This window comes from Bidens hawaiensis, unplaced genomic scaffold (assembly GCF_021521415.1).
Source record: "Bidens hawaiensis isolate Kalapana, Puna unplaced genomic scaffold, B.hawaiensis_p1.1 tig00033212_1, whole genome shotgun sequence".
Classification (NCBI taxonomy): domain Eukaryota; kingdom Viridiplantae; phylum Streptophyta; class Magnoliopsida; order Asterales; family Asteraceae; genus Bidens; species Bidens hawaiensis.
The window spans coordinates 158,741-179,569 of NW_027495690.1; the positions used below are offsets into that span (position 1 = coordinate 158,741).

At 33.4% G+C, this 20,829-nt stretch overlaps 4 protein-coding genes across 5 annotated transcripts; 2 read left to right on the forward strand and 2 right to left on the reverse strand.

Annotated features, from left to right (window-relative positions):
* Positions 1-40: 40 nt before the first annotated feature.
* On the reverse strand, positions 41-2,225 carry LOC143584634 (uncharacterized). The gene is made up of 4 exons (XM_077066644.1): positions 1,947-2,225; positions 1,396-1,564; positions 1,224-1,305; positions 41-559 (listed from the first exon to the last, which is right to left on the reverse strand). Exons 1-4 carry the CDS (start codon positions 2,113-2,115, stop codon positions 365-367), a joined length of 615 nt encoding a protein of 204 aa, XP_076922759.1. The 5' UTR covers positions 2,116-2,225; the 3' UTR covers positions 41-364.
* Positions 2,226-5,103: 2,878 nt separating this feature from the next.
* LOC143584635 (heparanase-like protein 1) lies at positions 5,104-7,891 on the forward strand. The gene is made up of 9 exons (XM_077066645.1): positions 5,104-5,552; positions 5,720-5,756; positions 5,835-6,018; positions 6,104-6,252; positions 6,326-6,559; positions 6,792-6,981; positions 7,074-7,199; positions 7,283-7,385; positions 7,459-7,891. The coding sequence occupies exons 1-9, from the start codon at positions 5,343-5,345 to the stop codon at positions 7,846-7,848; spliced, it is 1,623 nt and encodes a 540-aa protein (XP_076922760.1). The 5' UTR covers positions 5,104-5,342; the 3' UTR covers positions 7,849-7,891.
* Positions 7,892-8,041: 150 nt separating this feature from the next.
* Positions 8,042-11,804, reverse strand: LOC143584636 (uncharacterized). 2 transcript variants are annotated; one of them, XM_077066646.1, is made up of 6 exons: positions 11,702-11,804; positions 11,126-11,201; positions 10,790-11,032; positions 8,942-9,103; positions 8,681-8,770; positions 8,042-8,340 (listed from the first exon to the last, which is right to left on the reverse strand). In XM_077066646.1, exons 2-6 carry the CDS (start codon positions 11,190-11,192, stop codon positions 8,150-8,152), a joined length of 753 nt encoding a protein of 250 aa, XP_076922761.1. In that variant the 5' UTR covers positions 11,193-11,201; positions 11,702-11,804; the 3' UTR covers positions 8,042-8,149. The 2 variants fall into 2 exon arrangements, with proteins under 2 accessions (XP_076922761.1, XP_076922762.1); XM_077066647.1 differs by having other exon boundaries at positions 11,706-11,752.
* Positions 11,805-16,584: 4,780 nt separating this feature from the next.
* On the forward strand, positions 16,585-19,992 carry LOC143584637 (plant intracellular Ras-group-related LRR protein 7-like). Its single transcript, XM_077066648.1, has 9 exons — positions 16,585-16,685; positions 17,897-17,966; positions 18,059-18,105; positions 18,221-18,329; positions 19,051-19,136; positions 19,256-19,346; positions 19,425-19,510; positions 19,581-19,667; positions 19,742-19,992. The coding sequence occupies exons 1-9, from the start codon at positions 16,587-16,589 to the stop codon at positions 19,850-19,852; spliced, it is 786 nt and encodes a 261-aa protein (XP_076922763.1). The 5' UTR covers positions 16,585-16,586; the 3' UTR covers positions 19,853-19,992.
* The last annotated feature ends 837 nt before the right edge of the window (positions 19,993-20,829 follow it).

The window sequence follows — 20,829 nt, forward strand, 5'->3', positions numbered from 1 at the left end:
AGGGTTTACAATCCTTGTTAGTTGTAGCTTATGATATCAAATACTATATATATATAGTACAAACACAAGCAAGTTTTTGTAGAGTATGTTCCTTGAAAAGGTTCTTTTATTGAACTTTATAGTTTACGTACCTAAAAGTTCCTAGCAATTTTATTGTTGCAAAACGTAATATAACTTTAATATGTTTGTAACATTATTTGCAATCAACAACCAATTATAATAACTTAGAAACTAAGATTTCTTGGCTTTCAAACTTTTCAACTTTCAATAATATTATAAAGTTGTCAAATATAATTCTTGGATGCTAACACCATGCACATAATTCTTAGAAACCAAGTTAACACATGTAGATTCAAAGTTTAAATTAGCATAAGAAGCAATATTTTGGAGATGAAACTTCAAGTGATCTCATCTCCTTTGCTCGCTCTTTTATCTTTTGTTCTTCTTTCCTTTTATTCTTTTCAGCCTGTGACCTTGCTCCTCCTGCTACATGTTCGATTCTCGCTAGCTTGTTCTGGTAATGTTGCCAACTGACCAATCTTCTTTGATCCAATTCTTTCTGTTACAAATCACCAAAAGATATATACTCCAAATCGTCGATTTTTACAGTGTATAAAATGGGAAAACGACCAAAAAGTCCATTTTAGTATGTTACCAGTTAAATTTAACAAAATATTCATTTGACAAACTTTTCTCAAAATGTCCACCCGGAATCCAGTCAACCTATCTACTTAATATTCATCGCTCGACGAGATTTTTAAACCAACAAGATTCTGTCGCACGTTAAAAATGTCTTCACGGATGCCAACAAAAAAATCTTGGCAGAAGTAAAAAGAATCATGATGAAAGCAAAAAAAATCTCGTTAGAAGATGAGTTAAATCCCATCGGAAGACAAGAAAATTCTTGTCGGAAGACAAAGAGAATCTCATCATAACACCTAAAAAATCCTAGTGGGACGCAAAAAGGACTCCCATTGGTTCTAGTGTTCTACAATTTTATTTAAGAAATCGGGGCATCTCAATGGGATATTAACTTGTGGCGTGACCGTAGGATAATGATTTTCAAGTAGATTTAGATGGATTCATCATATTTGTGGTAGACATTTGGGTAAGCCCCGTTCATATGAACAAAATGTTCACTTTGATCAGTAAGATGACATTCTCGTCATTTCTCATAAAGTAAAAGAAAGTAAAAAGAGGTAAGAACTGATACACGGTCAAACCTTTTTTTGTTCCACTCCTCGTTTAGCCCTTATTTTCTTCTCATTCTCCCATTCAAGAATTGTTAGGTTACTCTTATCGTATCTGGGAATTAATTATGTCATTTTAGCAACATTGATGAAAGATAAATATTCATGTAACAATTGTTCAAAATAATGTAACTTTTTTAATTACCGTCTTTGAATCTTTAGCAACTCAGCTTTCTCCCAAGCATCAAGTTTGGGATTTCCACTTCCATGTATGCTTAAGTTTCTATTAGCATATGGTTGATCTCTAGGCTTACTCGGTCTTGCGAACGATGGAGCTTTATCGCCCTGACTCATTCTGGTCCTCATGGAAGCAACTAATATAACAAAAGAGGTTATTGGAATGAATTACGTTTTTCTGTTCTTAGGTAATTTGCCAATTTACATGTGTTTATATCTGGAGTCTTGAGAAAATGTAGATTATATTTTTGTATAAATAATAATATTCATGATTTACCGTTAACGTTATGCAATTAACATCATTTACTTTTAACATGAAATGAGATAAATCAGACCTTAAATGTAAATTAGAAATAGACATTAAAAACACTTGAAAAAAAAATGCTTCATTTTAATTTTTTTTATATTTTTTTCATATAGATTAAGAATATATTTATTCATGCAAATATAAACTAAAAGAAGCAAGAAACCAAATGCATATATACTCTCTAATCTATGAATTATGATAACTATCATTACCTTCTTCCCTAGATTTTTCCTTTTTATGATGCTGAGCGTTCATTTTTTCCTCGAATGAATGAACAGCAAATGCGGCTGCAGCTATGGCAGTAACATGTTCGCTGTTGATGAAATCATTATCGTGTGATTTCGTATAATCTGCATGCAAACAAATAAAAATCAACTTCATGTTCAGTTGCACTTAATTTAATTTCAACCTCAAATTCTAGTCTTCTTGCTAATTTAATCGCGATACAAATCAAGAAATCCTTATATTTAGATCTAAAATCATAAAAAAAAATTAAACCTACCTCTTGAGGACTCCTTGTTGCCCCATGTTCCAGACTCCGCGAATGAACCCCTAAATGAAGAAATTAGAACTTATTTTTATTTTTATTAACTATAAAAAAGTTACAAAATGAAGATCATGCATTACCTTCTTTGTTTGATCACATGACTCTCCATTCTTATGATCCGTAGAAAAAGATCTTAATATTGGGCACGAAAACGAACAATTATGAACTAAGACACGACAATATTATTATGGAGGAAGAGGGGGTTTTGTATGATGAAGAAACCCTAAAATGGAAGTCATTGTAGGTGTGTTTTGAGTTAGAATGTTAAGAACGTGTCACGTGCATGGATATATAGCAAATTAAGCAAATCAAGTTTTTGTTTGATAAGATTAATATTGAGATCATGAATGGTGTATGTAATGTAGGGAGGCAAAGTATCTTATCTTACATTATAATATAATATAATGTCTTGCAGGAGTACAAAGCCATCGATCTAACCTTTTTCAAAAGTTTTCCTAGCTTTTACACAATGCTACTTGATTTTCATTTAAATCTTAAAAAAGTTTTTTATTTTCTTTTATTTCAAGGAAATTGGTAATAGGAAATTATTTTTTTTAACAACCAACAAAAATTAAATTATCAATACGGGCGTCCTTCGCATGGACAGATCTCCTATATCGTTGCATTTGTCACCACCTAAGCACCACGAAGGCAACATACACTCGTTGAAGATGTTCTAATGGAGACTTGAATAGAAAGTAAATATAGACCGTTCAACAAGTTATTTTTTTAATTTTATTACTCCGTATTTTTTACAGCAAATATTACATCTATCTCTATTTCCTGCTCCTTCCTAAATTACAACAAATTTCCACTTTGCTTGGGATTGAACCCAAGACTTCCCATCAAAGAGGTTTCCACCTCTACCGACTACCGTTCAACAAGTTATTAATGAACTATGTTCAGTTTTTGCCTTTTTAAACCCAGTATTTGAGTTAGACATCAAAAACTATTATTTAACAAACATTTTTAAAAGTTCATTTATTTTTTGAATTTGTCTCCAAAATATACACTAATCATGTATGAGTAAAGTCCGCATTATGTCAAAAGCCCAAGCTTATAGCATTCCGTAAATTTAATTAGGGGGGTGTTTTAATGTATGTTTAAACTAGTGGCTGCAACTTAATTAGGTGTACGAAATAGTCTAGTGTGTTTAGGTTAATTTGATTCGTAACTTCTTAACTACTCCCTCCGTCCCATTATAAGTGTCTTAGTTTGATTTTTCAAGTCTTTCTTGTTTAACTTTGACCGACAATATTTTTGTTTGTGTTATATAATACTTGATGTAAAATATATGAATGGATTGGGTTTTAAATGTATTTTACATTGAATGACACAAACAAAAATATTTATGGTCAAGATTGCAAAAGAAAGACTTGAAAAGTCAAACTATGACACTTATAATGGGACGGAGTGAGTATTTATGATGTAATATCCTCACAAACAAATCATAACCAGGCCAGAGCCCAATAAGTTAGGCCTACACATGTAGGCATATTATTTCTAAGCCCAAGTCAAGGTTGACATAGGGTTAGGACTTAGGACTTAAAAGACTTCTATAAATAGGAGGTTTATTTAGAGGTGGGCCCACTCTTGGTTTTTTCTCTGCTAAATATTTCTACACTATGGGGTAGGGCTGTTTAAAAGCTCGAGGCTCGAAGCTTGAGCCCGTGACTCGCTTGATAAAAGTTCGAATAAAACTAGCTAAAAAACTTAATTTGAAATATCCTGAGCTAAGTTGGCTCATTTTTGTAACCGAGCCAAAAGCGACCTAGGCTCGGCTCGTTGGCTCAATCTTAATCTCGTTTAACTTCAAAATCAAGCTAGAGCCTTAGCTGAGCTGTCTCGTTTAAATACGAGCCCGAGCTCGAAATTACCCTGGCTCGAATCAGTCTTGACTCGTGAACAACCCTACTATGGAGGACCCTTAACCTCTTATTACACACCCTAACCACCTTATTACCTCACCAAAGTAGAAATGACAAAGGGGTTTGCCCTTCTTAATTTTTTTCATTTAATATTATTATCTTAATTGCATAATTTTATGTTTGCCCTCCACAAACTTTTGAAACCAACTCTAACTAAATTTATATAAAACACGAATTAGGCCCATTAGCCCGATATTTTTATGTGTTATATCTTTTAAACCCATGTTTTAGTAATCCGAGCCAATTTTCTTTTATCTATCGGTTCGTTTAAACCCAATGCTAATTTTAAACTGTAATAAAAAAGTAAATAAATAAACAAGTGACACATCCCTGAATTGCAATCGACAATTCGACGAGTCAATAGCGTTAACATGTTGGAACCGATTTACATATTATAATCAAGTTGTACACGTGTCACACTTATCGTATACCGGTTGATAAGTTGTAATAAATGAGTTTGACAATATAGGTATGTATGTAAAATATATAACACAATAAAAGATTGAAAATCTTAATTCCATTTTAGTAAACATAAAGTATAATATATTATATGGTAAGGCATATCACATAATAATACCTGCCTTCAATCTTTACCAAATAAAAATATTCCCTCATGAACACGCCCAGTGTGAAGCGGTGAAGGTTTATTATGACATGAAAACATGTGGTGTCATGTCATGCATATGTAAACACAGCTCATCCGACACATAAAACTGAAACTTAGTACTATGAAACAACATAGAAGTAACATCCATCCTTTTAACTACTTCAATCACTTTCTCAGGTTACTTTATGTCTCTATGTTTCTTAATTTGTTTTATTTTTTAGGATTTATTTTTTAAGTAGTATGTTTCGTTTAAGTCAAGTATATACCTTTGCTTCTACTTTTAGGGTTTATACAATAACAAAAAAAAACATTATAAACAAGAAACACCTGAATTTTCATTATTATTATTAATATTATCATTATTATTTATTATTGCTAATATTCAGTTGGGTTGGTTGATACAAAAGTTTGTTTAGGAACACCTAATATTTTCACCTAACCAACTTCTTTTTTTTTTAATTTGAATTTTGATTATAAGCTAATCATTTTTCACAGGTAGAAGAAGGTTTTAGTTGATCTATTATTAATGGAGTTTTGCACTTCCTTAATTATTATCCTAGCATCAGTTTCTATGGTATTGGCACAAAATGTTGAAGAGTCGTATGTTGTGATTAATGCGAGTATACCGATAGCTCACACGGATGCGAATTACATTTGCGCCACTATCGACTGGTGGCCGAATAATAAGTGTGATTACCACCGGTGTCCATGGGGATCTTCTTCTGCTTTGAATCTTGTAATCATTTTTGTGTTTATGTTTATGTCACAAAAATATTATAATTTTCTTAACATAAGTTTTTTTTGCATGACATTAGTGTTTATTGCATGATATAACTGCCCATTTAAAACATGTATAGTAAGTGTTAACAATAGTTTTACAATTTTACAATTTAATATTTTCAGGATTTATCGCACCCGTTCCTAGCCAAAGCGGTTCAAGGTTTGTTGTTGTTTCGAGTTAAAATTTCAAGTAACTCAAGTTTACTAAAAATAAAATGTTTTAAATGGTTTTCAACAGCTTTTAAACGTTTGAGAATACGAGTTGGTGGTTCGTTACAAGACCAAGTATTGTATAAGGTTGGTAGTTATTCGGGACCTTGCCGCCCGTTTACAAAAATGAAAGGGGGGTTGTTCGGCTTTTCTAAAGGGTGTCTTCGTATGAGTCGATGGGATGAATTAAATCAGTTCTTTAACAAAACAAGGTAAAATTTAAATCGTCATGATTCTGTTCATAAATTAATTCAAGTTGACACTATAGTGTTAAAAAATAAAATGTTACATTTGTAGAGCACTTGTGACATTTGGTCTTAACGCACTCAACGGGCGACATCAAATTAAGAAGGGTGTTTGGGGTGGAGATTGGAATTCAAGTAATGCTGATGATTTTATAAAATATACGGTTTCGAAAGGGTATCGGATCGATTCATGGGAGTTCGGTATGTTTTGTTGATGCTTATTAGTTATTAATCAACTTAACTTTTATGAACGTTAACGAGTTAACGGTTGCAGGTAATGAGTTAAGTGGTAAGGGGATTGGTGCAATGGTAGATGCTGATCAGTATGGGAGTGATTTGATTGAACTCAGGGGTATAATCGACAATTCATACAGGCGATTAAAGCCAAAACCATTACTCGTGGCACCGGGAGGGTTTTTTGATAAACAGTGGTTTGCTACGCTTCTTCAAATTTCGGGGTCGGAAATTGTCAATGTAATGACACACCATATGTATAATCTTGGCCCAGGTTTGTTCTGTTTTGGTCAAAGTCAAACTACTGATGTTGGTTTTTTATCTTTGACCTTTGAGTGTCAAACGAGTTCATTTTCAACTTCAAGATTAACAAAAATCATTACTTTTTGAAGGAATATAGATAATAAGTTAATAACGTTTCGATAGACTATATGCTAGCTTTGAATCAGAAAAGTACTAGGTTTGACTCTTAAAAGTCAACTGCACATTTTTTTTTGTTTCGACAGGTGTTGATAAAAATTTGGTAAAAAAGATTTTGGATCCTCATTTTTTGAGTCGAGCATCGGTGACGTTTACTGGTCTTCAACAAACGATTAACACGGATGGTCCGTGGGCATCTGCTTGGATCGGGGAGTCTGGTGGGGCCTACAACAGTGGCGGTCTTCATGTTTCAGACACTTTTGTAGATAGCTTCTGGTAATCATCTCTTTATAAACTTTCATGGTCTGGTTTGACTTTCATGGTTGACCTCTAAGTCAAACAGTTCAGAATATTTTAAATAATCATAGGTACTTAGATCAGCTTGGAATGGCAGCCAAGTATCACACAAAAGTATATTGCCGACAAACGTTAATAGGCGGGAATTATGGTCTCCTAAACAAAACGACATTAATGCCTAACCCTGATTATTACAGGCAATGATCTTTATACGCCGACTATTTTTTGTTTATTTTAAAATACTTGGTTAAAATATGATCGTCTTGTTTCACTCAAGCAGTGCACTTCTGTGGGACCGGCTTATGGGAACCGGAGTTCTTGCAGTTGATAGAGTAAACATTGCGCCACATTTGCGCACGTATGCTCATTGTTCAAAAGGGAAAGTAAGTTTATTTTGGCTCTAAATAATCATAAGTTCATAATAAGTGTTCTTTATATGTTGTATAATTGTTGCAGCCAGGTATAACTTTGCTTTTGATCAATCTAAGCAACCGAACTCATTTCACACTCGATGTTCACAACATCCTGAACATTAATCTACGTACAACTCAACACTTACAAAGTAAGACAGCATTTGTTCATGGTCTCAAGACAGCGGTTTCGTGGGTTGGAACAAAATCAACAGATGAAAATTTGTCGCGTGAGGAATACCACTTAACACCTCGACATGGAAATATTCAAAGCAAAACAATGGTTTTAAATGGAGTTCCATTAGAGGTAGCCAAAAATGGTGATCTCCCAAGCTTCAAACCAACAATGGTGAAAGTGGAGTCTCCGGTTACCATCGCTCCTTTATCTATCAAGTTTGTGCAGTTTCCAAACTTTGATGCGCCTGGTTGTAAATGAAATCACGAGTCCCAAGTGTAAAAAAACTGAATGTAACCGGGCAGCTAATGGTTTTACTGTTAACGTTCTACATTATTAAACAAATATGGTTTTATTATACATAGATGCAATTTGGCAAGCCTGAATAATACTAATTCGTCATTGGGCCGCGAGGCAATATGTTATTGGTACATTTCCACATCAAGTAAAACAATGAAAATCAAAACCAAACACACAAATAGATCAAGAGAAGCCTTTTTTGAAAAATTTAAACGACTATTGTTGATCGTTCATAAATGGTCAAAACAGTTATATGTTGTGTTTAGTCTTCTCCCCACGCATCGTGTTTAAGATTCTGCCTGGAAATGATGCGCTGCCTACGCGCCTCTTCTTGTTCCTTGAGTTCTTTCTGCCCAAAACTTGTGGAAGGCAACTTCATTCCCATCCCATGAGCAATTAGCCTTTGCGCAGTTCTTGCTGATGTTTTGGGCCTTTGTCGTGGTGGTTCCAAATCTGTATGCCAACAAACGTTCCATTTCGGTTTAGAAAAATGGTTATTCACACTCACTAGATTCACAATCACCAAACCAAAATAAAAACTGAGTATGGTGGTTGCCAACCTCCAATAACCACAAAGTTACAAAAAAACCGAGAAAACTACTACCAACCAATCAATTTTTTTTTCATAGTATTGTAAGCAACTATATATATATATATATAATATGTAGTTTACGCAGTTACACCTCCCCTTCCTCCTTCGCTGCATCTCTCTCTCTCTATATATATATGTACACACACAGTCACACACACACAGACAAATTTTTAAATCAAATATATTTACTTGGCATGTTACCTTTTTCTGGAATGGAGTTTAGGAGTAGATCACTCTCACCAAGCACACGAACTGTAAACGGACACTTGATCGAGTTACATGCCTCAAGAGCTGCAGTATACCACATACCAATCATTTTATTTAGAGTTTAAACATAATAATAATAATAATAATAATAATAATAATAATAATAATAATAATAATAATAATAATAATAATAATAATAATAATAATAATAATAATAATAATAATAATAATAATGTGTGTTGGATATGAAGTTACCAATTGCTGGTGTTCTAAAGACAGCAAGTGCAGTGGTATCATTGATCCAGCGTATGACTACATCGCGATAGTTAAACTTCTCCAACATGTTCTCCAGCCCACTTGTAGTCATACTCGGTTGAAAATCTTCCAAAACAAGAGCATGGCGTGTGCCGTATTTCACTAACAAAAACCGAAAAAAATATATATATATCAGATTTTGCTACTTCATAGCAGAACTGACAGACAACACTTAGCTCCATTAGTCCATTACTGATTGCTATGTATCCATTTTTCGATAAAACGATCAAAAGTAAACACTTATCTAGTATTTAGTTGTTTAACATTTACAAACCCATCGAATCTAGTTTCCAAGATGTTTTAAACATGGAATTTGGCATGAAATTTATGCAGAAAAAACTTCACTATAGATACAAGAATCAAGATGCCATGACCAACGAGGATGAACCAGATCTTAAAGTCTACAAGCCTGTAGTTGATGAATTAACTGTTCATACTTCATAGGTCCAAATCCCATAAAAGCTTCACAGGAAACAGACCAATTGATGTAGGTAATTGAAAAGGAACTTGATTAAAGCTATAGACTCAAAAACTAATCAACAATGAACTCTCATATTTTCATTACTTTCATATAAAGCATACGAGTAAACAAGATCATGTAGTTCTACATGAACATACAGGATATATGACAGTTATGTCAATATAGTAAACCTCTGTCACAATGCCACATGTAACAATGTTGTGGTTGTGTGAAGCATGCTGATGAAAGAAAAAAGCTTATCGAGAACACATAGTAGGTACACATAAACACCATACATAGGGGTCTAAAGACTTATCATGCCACTAACTTAACTTTTGATAATCTGGACAAAATATTAAAAAATTGTTGATTTACCAATAATATCAAAACAGTCAAAAATTTACAATGCATTCATGTGACCTACACACATGTTCAAGATAATTGCTTTCAGTTTTATTGTATTCCCAATGTAAATAACATACTTTCTTTGATAAAGGTTTTATATAAATACATATTTTTTTTCATTGTCTATTAACATGGATCCAAAAGATCCCTTAAAATTGTCACTACTACAGAGCATTTAAGACAACTGGCTAATGACTAAGAGCATGTTTGGGATTGAGTTTGAAAAATGCTTATTGGCTTATTGGTGTTTTCAAAAAGCCAATAAGTTAAAATGTGTTTGGCAATCATAAAAATATTTTTTTTATTTTAGCTTTTTGAGAGGGTTAAAAGCAGTTTTCCAAAAGCCCCAAATCCTGGCTTTTTAAAATGGCTTTTTGGAAAAGCCAATAAGCATTTTTCAAACTCAATCCCAAACATGACCTAAAACTAAGTGTCTGGCATAGTTGCCAATAGCAGTCAATAGCGACAGCCTACCTATACGCTATGTAGCGATGGCGATGAAATAGCGGGCGCTATTTGATGTTTAGTGATAAGATATTAGAATATTCTTTTAAATAAATAGGGGTTTCATTCACAAAATTGAGTTTTTACTTTTTACGGCGGAACTGGTTGAGTTTGGTGCTGTTTAATCGATTTTAATGACTAAAAATCAGGTTTTTGATATTTCAAAAAAGAAAAAAAGACAAAAACCCTAAGCATTGCTATATCACGCTATTAAGGTGCTAAACATCATATATTGGGAAAAGACCTGTACGCTATGAAGCGCGCTATGGCGAGCACTATTTTCGCTATTGACAACTACGGTGCCTGATTTAACATAATACAATAAAAGTAGAGCCTTAAGACGGAATTACTCCATTTAGCAGCTAATGAGTTAAGGTAGACAATAAGAAATCTAAATTTTAAAGATATCAAGAACCTACATTCTCTTGTTTGTTCATCATGTCCTTGAGAAGTAGGAGGCACTTGTTGATTTGTAGAATTAGCCTCGGCAGAGTGTCGATCACTATAGAGGGCGTGCTTTTGATACGTGAAGGTGCCCCTTCCACGCCGCCTTACAGGAGCTATAACATTGTTATCTTCTTCTTGTTGTTGTTGTTCAAGTGTGAGTGTGGATATATCGACTAGCAACTCATCAGGAGTGCGATCTGCAACAGCTTCCCAGTCTGCTCATATTCCCAAGACACCACTCAACAATAGTCATAGAAAACAAAGTGAATGTGAAATAAAGTTAAGTAAAAGTGCAGCAACACACATACCATCTTCAGAATTGTCATTACAAGAAGAAGCTTCATTATTCAAACGGGAATCTTCCTTTGCCTCCATATTAATTTGCTGAAAAAGAAAGAGCCAGCATCAGCATCAGTAGTAAGGAATTATTATTGGTTTTGGGTAATAATATGCAGAGATTTTCTTTCTATTAATCCCAAACCAAACCAAACGATTACAATATATAAAGTGGCAGGCAGGCAAGCCTATTTTCTTTGCATCAAAATATTCAGTTTTTCATATGTATATGCTACTAACTGCAATACAATCATTGAAGCAGACTTATAGTTATAATTAATATAAAAAGTGTCAAGTCTTAGTTAATATGATGATCAACAACCACAAATACATACGCACAGCAACATGTTCTATAAAATTATATAAAATTAAAGCATAGGAGTCGTGTGATTTTTGTATATGTTGAAATTTATCTAAGAATACTGTTTTATGATATATCTAAGAAGACCGACCGACTGACCGACCATTAACTACATAGAAATCGAATTATTAAAACCCATTTATTTAGCAATCTATCAAGGTGTGTGAGGAAGAAAATAACTACTTACCTACCTCTGCAATGGACTCCTCTTCTCTTCAATCCTTTTTGCTTTGTTTTCTTTTTGATCCAAATCTCTCTTTCTTCTTCGCGTAAATTCGTTTGAATTTTAATGAGTTTTAATATTGCGGCGATGTACGTGACACTAGAGTGAAGGCAAAATAAGAATAGAGGTAAGGATCTCAAAGACTACAAATCACTAAATAAGTCTAAGATAAATACTTCCATAAAAACTCGTAAAGCAAATTGATTCAAAATGATGTGGTCAACAGCAGTAAGTAAGTAAGTATAAGACATGAAATTGAAACCCTAAAAACATAACTTAATTAACCTTATGCAATATATTGAAGAATCATATAATAATAATAATAATAATTGTAACTAAATAAACATAGACCTGCAATCGTATGTATGTATGTTTCTGTTGAACAATAATAATAATAATAATAATAATTAGGATATGAGCAAATTAAAGAGAGAGAAGGAAGGAATCGTATACCATGAACAGTGGAGGAGACGTAGATTTAAAAGAAAGGAAAGTGGAGCAACACCCAGGGTTTGGGTTATGCCGACAATTTATGTTAAAATGAGGTTCCTTTGAACAGATTCTGGGTCATCTATGTGATCCCGGGGGTCATCTATGTGATCCCGGGTACAACTGAAGTGGTATATAATGCATGAGCACCCGAACCGTAGTTGAAACGTTAGCCGGGATCGAAAGAGTTGAAACTGAACTAAACCGAATCGAGTTCTGGTCTAGTGTGTGTGGCATTGTAGGAACCATCAGATGTGTGTGAGTGTGTCGTGACTGATTTGGTGGTTGTGTTTTTGTGTTGACAACCAAATTACTAAGGCGGCTCTCAGTGATGTCATGAGCCTGTGTCGGGTGTTTCTCACCCTTGCTAATGTCACTGATTGTGTATAGTATGAATATAATATTGTGAGTTCACTCACTTATAAGCAACTCAAAGTTTATCATTTTACTAATGTGGGACAAACAAATTTCTTATTTCACCGATGTGTAAGTTCTCAACTACACGCTTTATGGTATCGATATCGCATTCGTCTTTACTTTTTGGACACATTAGCAATTCATTTGTTAGTAACAAATGCTAATATATATTATTATTCGTCCAAAATTTCCAACATAATGTAGTTCATACATTTCAACTATAATTATTTTTGTTAAGCATACTTAATGTTGTTAAAAACGACGTCGTTCGCTAAACTTCTTCCTAATCAAGGAAAATCCAACCTTCTATAAATTCCATTCATTGTCCGAATAAGTAACGAAGCTTCACCGACCGTCTTCACTCTTACTTTGGCATTTTCTAAGTTGTTAATTCTGGTGAGTTTTTCTATACACTTTTTTTATTAAATTTTATAAAGCTCAAAACGGCACTCTTGACGACACAATACAACGGATTTTTTTATTGTATGTTTATCTACCATTTTTGCTTAGGAAATTTTACACATTCATAATTAATACTTTATGAAATTCATATCAACTAGGAATCCACAGTTTTGAATAGCGCAATCGATTATACATAGATTGAAATAACGTTTAATAAAACAATTGTTGGGTTAAGTATGATTTTTAGGACAACTAAGTTTCAAAATTAGAGATGTCACAATGCTAGGGTTTATAACAAAATCTAAATTGGGGATTATAGGACTAGTGTTTCAAATTCAGTCTAGTTGTCAGTTACAAATCATATATGCCGATACATGTTAACATTTTGGGGGTAAAAATTGGTATTAACTCTTTAAAACAAATTATTATAAAAAAATCCAATCATGATTATACTTTTAACAATGACAGACACATTTGTATTTTCTTATAGTTCTTATTGTTGATTTTATGGAGAAAAAAAAGTTATAGCACTAATTATGAATCAAAACTTTATAATTTGCTTTTTGTCTTCAAATATAAAAAATTAATTTGTATAAATACTTTTTTTTTTCAGAAAATAAACTTCCTTTTCTAATTACAACATTTTATTGCATTGCAAAAAAATAAAACTATTATTAACTTATGTATCTTATTTGATGTATATAATTTTAGGGTTTTATAATTAAAATATCTTTCTACATATTTTTAATGTAGTTGTATGACAGCTTTATATTATTTTTACTCCCAACAGAATTTGAGAGTAAGTACTGACGGATATAGTTAGTTGATTTTTTTTTTTAACTGTCGATGATAGTTTGCTGATTTAGTTATCAATCAATCAATCAATCAATCATACTCAATTAAGTCCCACAAACAGCAAAGCTATAAGTAGGATCTGGGGAGGGTAGGATATAGGCACACCGTACCTTTATCCAACGGGAGTTTGCTAATTTAGTTATAAAAATATTAAATAAAATAATCTTAGCAAATAAATAATATTTTTTAAAAAGTAGAGATTAGCTTTTCAATAAAATATAAATATTTATCTTGATTATATTTATACCAAATTTCAAAAACATATAATAATGTTTATACCAAACTACTATGAAGCATTACATTGCATATGATCTATCATTTTACTTGTCCATACCATCGTGACATTATGATTTTTTCTATATGATAAAATGATCATTTTTATAGACAACAAAGATGGCACACATGTTGGACCTGCCTTCAGAAGTGTTAACAACCATCATAACCTTGATGGTGATGTCAAGTGGTGACATACGAGACTGGGCTCGTACGACTGCCGTGTAAGTTGATTCTTTTGTCAATTTTTTTAACGTCATAGCTAGTTTTATAAACTATATATATTTTTTTTATTAATTTAAACACAAATATACATTTTCAAATGTTGTTAATATAAGTATTATATTATGAGTGTTTTTTAATATTATTTTACAATTTGTTCCTACCACTCTTTTGTCACACTTTTGTTGGTTAACATGTATACATATGTAGGTGCAAACAAATCTATGCTGCTGCTATCCAACCAAAATGTTTGAAACTTGTAAATTGTGAGCATATACTGACACACACCAATCCTGAACAACACCAACACATTAATGGCTTACTTAGTAGATGTGTTCAAGCTGAAAATCCTACAGCAGATTATGTGATGGCTAAGGTAATCATTTCATTTAGCATATACATATATAGTACTTGCATAGTTGCATCATCCTTAACTCTACAACATAGTACTAAAGTCCTAAGATATATACATAGGTTATTCTGTTTGGAGGACCACCATTATGGACAAAGATGCAAGCGACTGAGGACACGATTTTCGTAATGAAAAACATAAGTCCCCTACCGTTATGCAACCAACGTTTGCGTGTGAAATCTTTTACTATCGACTCTATAGCAGACGCTCCCTACATTGTGTTTTCCAAGGAAGAAGACGAGCCAAGTGTATGCGAGCAATATAAGCGTCTACATCCCTTGAGACTGATGAAATCACTCATTACTCTCGCGGGTCCATTTGATATCGTCCCTGTGTTCCCTCATCTAAAAGAATTTATTTTTTTCTATGTTGAATATAACGAGTTCGTTAAGTCTGGTGGCATAGGACATCTTATTGAGGACATGTATCGGCATGAGCTAAGGGTTTGGCAATATGAAGGGCTTAGAAGAGACGAACGCCTATTGGAAGCGACACTTAACTTGACCTGGGCGGGTTTGCTAGTAGCTGACATCCCAAAGTTCAGAGACCGGGTTGTATTGGCACTTGATGAAATGATTAAAATGTGAGTTTTAACATTAGGACTTGTTTGATTGAGTTATAAACCAGAATAAATTTGTATCAATCAAGAGGTACCTTGTTGTGTTGTGTTGTGTTGCTTTGAGTTTTACCTTACTGCTTACCGATCAGTTTGGTTATCATATATTTGATTAGTTCAAATTCAATTTGGTTCGGTTTGGTTAAAATTAGGAAAAAAAAACATTTTGGTATAGCAGGGATTCAATATTTGTATAAAACATAAAATAATGTTTACAACGGTTATAAATATAATGTTGTGAGTCACAAAGTTAAGTTACGTAGATAAAAATTCCGAACCTGACTTGTATTGAATAAAAATCCATAAAACAAAGAAAATGTTTATTTACAAAAGTTATCTCGCGTAACCCAGAAAATAAATTTGTGATATGCCCTAAAAGATATCAAACCATGTTTAACATTAATCAAAACCATAAAAACAACTTTAATATAACATTCGGTTTATATTTTAAGATTATATAATATATTAATTTGGTTACATGTTAATAAGTTTTTCATCATAGGTGGGCCAGCTACCAGAATGTTGGTCAAGTTTAAGTAATCTTAGTCAACTATAACATCATGTAATTTAAAAAAAAAACATGCTTGTAAAGAATTCTTTTGAGTTATATAAACTTGAGATGTGTACAATTTAGGTTGAAACTCAAAACCATTTTAGGTTGAAACCGGTTCGGGTTGGTCAATAAAAGTCAAAACCTGTTTATGATTGGTTTCGGTGGGTTGAAACAGGTTTTTACCAGGTACGAATGTACGATCAGTTTTGGTTCGGGGTTTGGCCGCTTTTTGTTCGGTTTCGGTTCGATTAACCGGTTTGGAACTGATTTTGATGGAGAAAATTACAAACCGGTTCCGAAGCTACGGTTTCAATCAGTTCCAAACCGGTTTCTATATAATCGATTTCAAACTGGTTCGGTTTTCGAGTCAGTTCGGTTAACTGGTTTTTTTCCCCACCTATACCCGCTAATACACAACAAAACTTAGTACAATTTTAGCAACAACTAAAATTGAATTTAACATAAGTTGTAACACCTACGATAGCATTCGGTTATATATTGCGTTACGTTGGCGCGCCGTGGGGGCCACACATCACTGATCTAAAAAGTCAAACAACAACTCCACCTTGTTTATTTAATTTTATTTAGCCGATTAAAGTCTAGCCGGAAAATGGGATGTTTCGCTAGCAAGGGAGCCGGCTCCAAAGCCAGCCGGTTGTCCAGATGGCAAGCCACTGGCATTGTAGCCTTACAAGACGGTAAATTAAAGGCACGTACACTCTTTTTTACTTTACTGTAGATATTAATATTATTAATATTTAATTAACTATGTTTATTTTTATCTTCCGATTTGGTTAATTGAACAGAAAGAGGTAGTTTATGTGCTCTTCAATTATGTATTGATTAGGTGGAATTAAACCATTAGGTTTACTGATGTTTAAATCTAGGGCACTTAATACTCGTATGTATTTTTGTTAAATGGTTAATAGTTTTGTTTAAATTTATATGATAAAGTTAGAGACATCAATAAAAAAACATAAAAAAAAAAAACTTTTAATGAACAATATAAATAAGCAAGCATTAACGAATATAAACGGGCTTAAACATACACCTTATCGAACGTTTACGAACACAATTGAACGAACATGGCCTCAGTTCGTTCATTTAGTTAATCGAATGAAATTTCTTGTTCATGTTTGTTCATATATTAATAAACGAACTTCCCACCGAATAGTTCGCCGAATGTTTGGATCATTTACAGCCCTATGCTCAATATATTGATCATAGTTGTTAAAATCGAACGCTTTTTGTGCTTAAGCGCATTCAAAGCGCCAGGCGCATTAATTGCGAGTTGCATGGCTCAGATATTTAAAGCGCCACAATATGTTCCCAACCTTCCCATGCTTATTAAATATCATTTAAACAACCTGTTCCTATTCTCTAGCAGTACCTAAAACTCCACTATTAAAGCACCGTAATCTGTTCCCAACCTTCCCATGCGTATTAAATATCATTTGACTTCAGTTACTAAATGATTACAATATTCAGAATTTGTGATTAGGTTTTAGTTTTTTAATATTTGGAAATCTGGATATTATGATAGATGTGTTAATGCTTCAATTGTGGATGGATCAAATTGTTGTTCTTGACAGTTAAAATGAATGCTTATAGAGTTGTTGAGTTACTGAATATAATGATAAATGTGTTACTGATTAGGTTTTTCTAATTATTAAGATGTACTTGGTACTTCATGTTTTGGTTTATGGTTGTTCTATGAACTATTTCAAGAATGCATGTATGTTTTCTTATTAAGATGTTCTATTTTAGTTAAAAAAAATGTTTTTTAATGTGCGCTTTTTTTAAAAAAATCGGGCGATTTTTTTGCGCTTATCGCCTGGGCGCTAGGCCCAGCCTCAACGCTTTCGAGCGCTTATCGCATTTGATAACTATGATATTGATTTGGTGTGATCGGTGTATCAGTCATTTCCAGATGAAGTGCTGGACCTGGGAAAATCTGTACGGACACTTGATCTAACACATAATAAATTAGGTAATGAATTCTTTTTGGGATATCATTTACTCTAATTTTCTTAGTTAATCATGTTCTAGGCTCCAGTTATTTACTTCTTGTTGCTATTGCAGTTGATGTCCCAGAGGAGATCAACAAGCTAATGAATATACAGAGGCTGGTATAAACTGCATATTTTCATCATTATATCTGTATTTTCTTACAACTTGTCAGTTCTGTAGTTTTTTATGTCATTTAAAAGTTACATGTTTGGTATTGTGGCACTTTATGTTCAGATTTTGGCAAATAACGTAATCGAGCGTCTTCCAATGAATATCGGGAAGCTTCAGTCTATAAAGTTCATCATGCTTGATGGGAATCGACTCACCACCTTTCCTGATGAAGGTATTTTGTATTTGTGTCACTAATTAAAACATAAACTTGTAAAATGTTGTAAGAAACGGTCTTGTCGGCTGAGTACTCAGCGAGTATTCGCTGCTCGGTAGGGTGCCGAGGTGATTTTCTTCAACTCTGAGTCGGGAGCTAGACGGTTAAACTCGGATAACTTGATCAAGTTGGATTTTTGCTGTTTTTTTTTCATCTATTTTTGTTGTTTTTTCACTGGTACTTGTTGGATTTTTGCTGTTTTTTTTTCATCTATTTTCGTTGTTTTTTCACTGGTACTTGTTGGATTTTTGCTGTTTTGCACCAATTTTCGTTGTTTTTCACCTGCAATTGTTGGATTTTCGCTGTTTTTCATGGAGATATCGTGAAAGACGGGAATTAAATTATTACTATATGCTTATAATATTACAGAATGAATATTTTTTTAGAAACAATACAATAGTATTTTAATATGTAGCCTTTTGATTTATGTTGATATTCACATATTTTGTTATAAATATGAGTAACTTATGATATTTGACATATATATAATTCCCAAAATGTAATTTCTTTACAATTTACGATGTCCGAGTACTTGAGTACTCTCCGCCTAGGCCGAATACTCACAACTCCCCAGTCGACCGACATGGTAGTGGCCCAGCCCCTGGCGACTTCTGCAACATTTACTAACTGATAATACAAACATATGCAAATTGCACTTTCTTAATGCTCTGTGGTTCAGTTGGTCAGCTGGTGAGACTTGAGAGGTTATCCATATCTGGAAACCTTTTAACCAGCCTGCCTGAAACCCTAGGAAGCTTGCGCAATGTAAGTAACTCACTATAACATTCTTTATTTGAATGTTAACTACATATATTTCAAATGTCATTGTTATTCACTTGTATTGCATATCTTTGTTGTAACATTCAATTTAAATATTTTTACAGTTGTTGCTACTAAACGTGTCAAATAATAAACTAAAGGCTCTTCCAGATTCTATTGGGAGCTGCTTTTCTTTAGAAGAACTACAAGCAAATGGTATTCGTCGTTTCGCTTTATGTTATATATCTTTATGCCAGCTGTACTTTCAAAGTCTTATAGTTTGTTTTCGTTCAGAAAATTCCATTGAAGAACTTCCTACTTCGGTTTGCAGTCTCGTTCATCTGAAATCACTGTGCTTAGACCATAACAATCTGAAACAGGTAGCTTTCTTGCAAAGTAATAATCTTCGAATGAAAAAGAATTTGTTTCGATGCATCTTTTTCGTTACAGATTCCTCCAAGTTTATTGAAAGAATGCAAGACTCTACAGAATATTTCATTGCATGGTAATCCAATATCAATGGATCAATTTCAACAGGTAATCTTTGAGTTCCGAATACTCAGTTTAAGCCACAAAATTAAATGGTCTAAACAAACAGCATTTACTGTCAGATGGAAGGATTTAATGAGTTTGAAGATCGAAGAAAAAAGAAATTTGACAAACAAATAGATTCAAATGTGATGATCGGTTCTAAAGGACTTGATGAGGGCGTTGATCTATAATTTGTTATAGTTGTATTTTCTGAAGTGTGCAGTAAATAAGAATAACTGGTGACTAAGTTAATAAAATTTGTTGTAAATGACTCCATGTATAACGATATTCAAGGATCAGTTGTAACAGGTAAAGTTTGTCTTCCTAGTTTTCTGATTGGCCTTAATAGATTAAGATCAAAATGGTGCTCTGGTTTCTTAAAGTTGTCATACTCTGCGCTTTATAAGACAAAGTAGCGATGTATTTTGGAAATAATAATCCTGGCTATGAAGTGGCGTTAACAGGGAGACATGTTTAGTTGCATACTTCTTGTTCTTTACTTATGTTCGGTGAGATACCAAGTTGGGTAGTTTTCGGGGGAATTATTGCAACACTGAATCAGTACCTGATGTGTGTTACTTGATATTTCACAGACCGAGTGTGCGACACTTGAAGTTTTGGTTGAGCACAGCAAAGTCTACTTATTTGCGTCTTCTCAACACCTGACACTGGCGTCTGTTATTGTAAATTCAGAACTGGAGTATATGGCCCTGTATTCTATGGTGTTTGAAAACTCGTTAATAAGTAGAGGGGCTAAATTGTAATCATCCCAAGTATAAAGTCAAGGGCTAAAAGCCGTATAGTGTGGGCACACGCCACACGGTACGTGCCTTATCCATAATGAGTATGGCGGTTTTGAAGGCCACACGATCCATGTAGCGGCTGAGTCTGACCTACCGTTTTTTTAACGTGGCAAATGTTCATAGATGCTTAACCAAATTTCATCTTTTGGTTAAGTAAAAATCAAGTTTGTGATTATGGGTCATATTTGAAAATGTAACAAGCATGCATATATGATGGATGCAGCCTTGCACCACTTCTCATGCCACTTGGTGCACATCCATATGGATTGTGCACCTAGGTTCTTTTTCATAGTGTTTTGTTGTGGAGTTAACGTTGACATGGCTTATGGTTTAATGTCTTATTAGCATGTCTATACCTTTCAGAG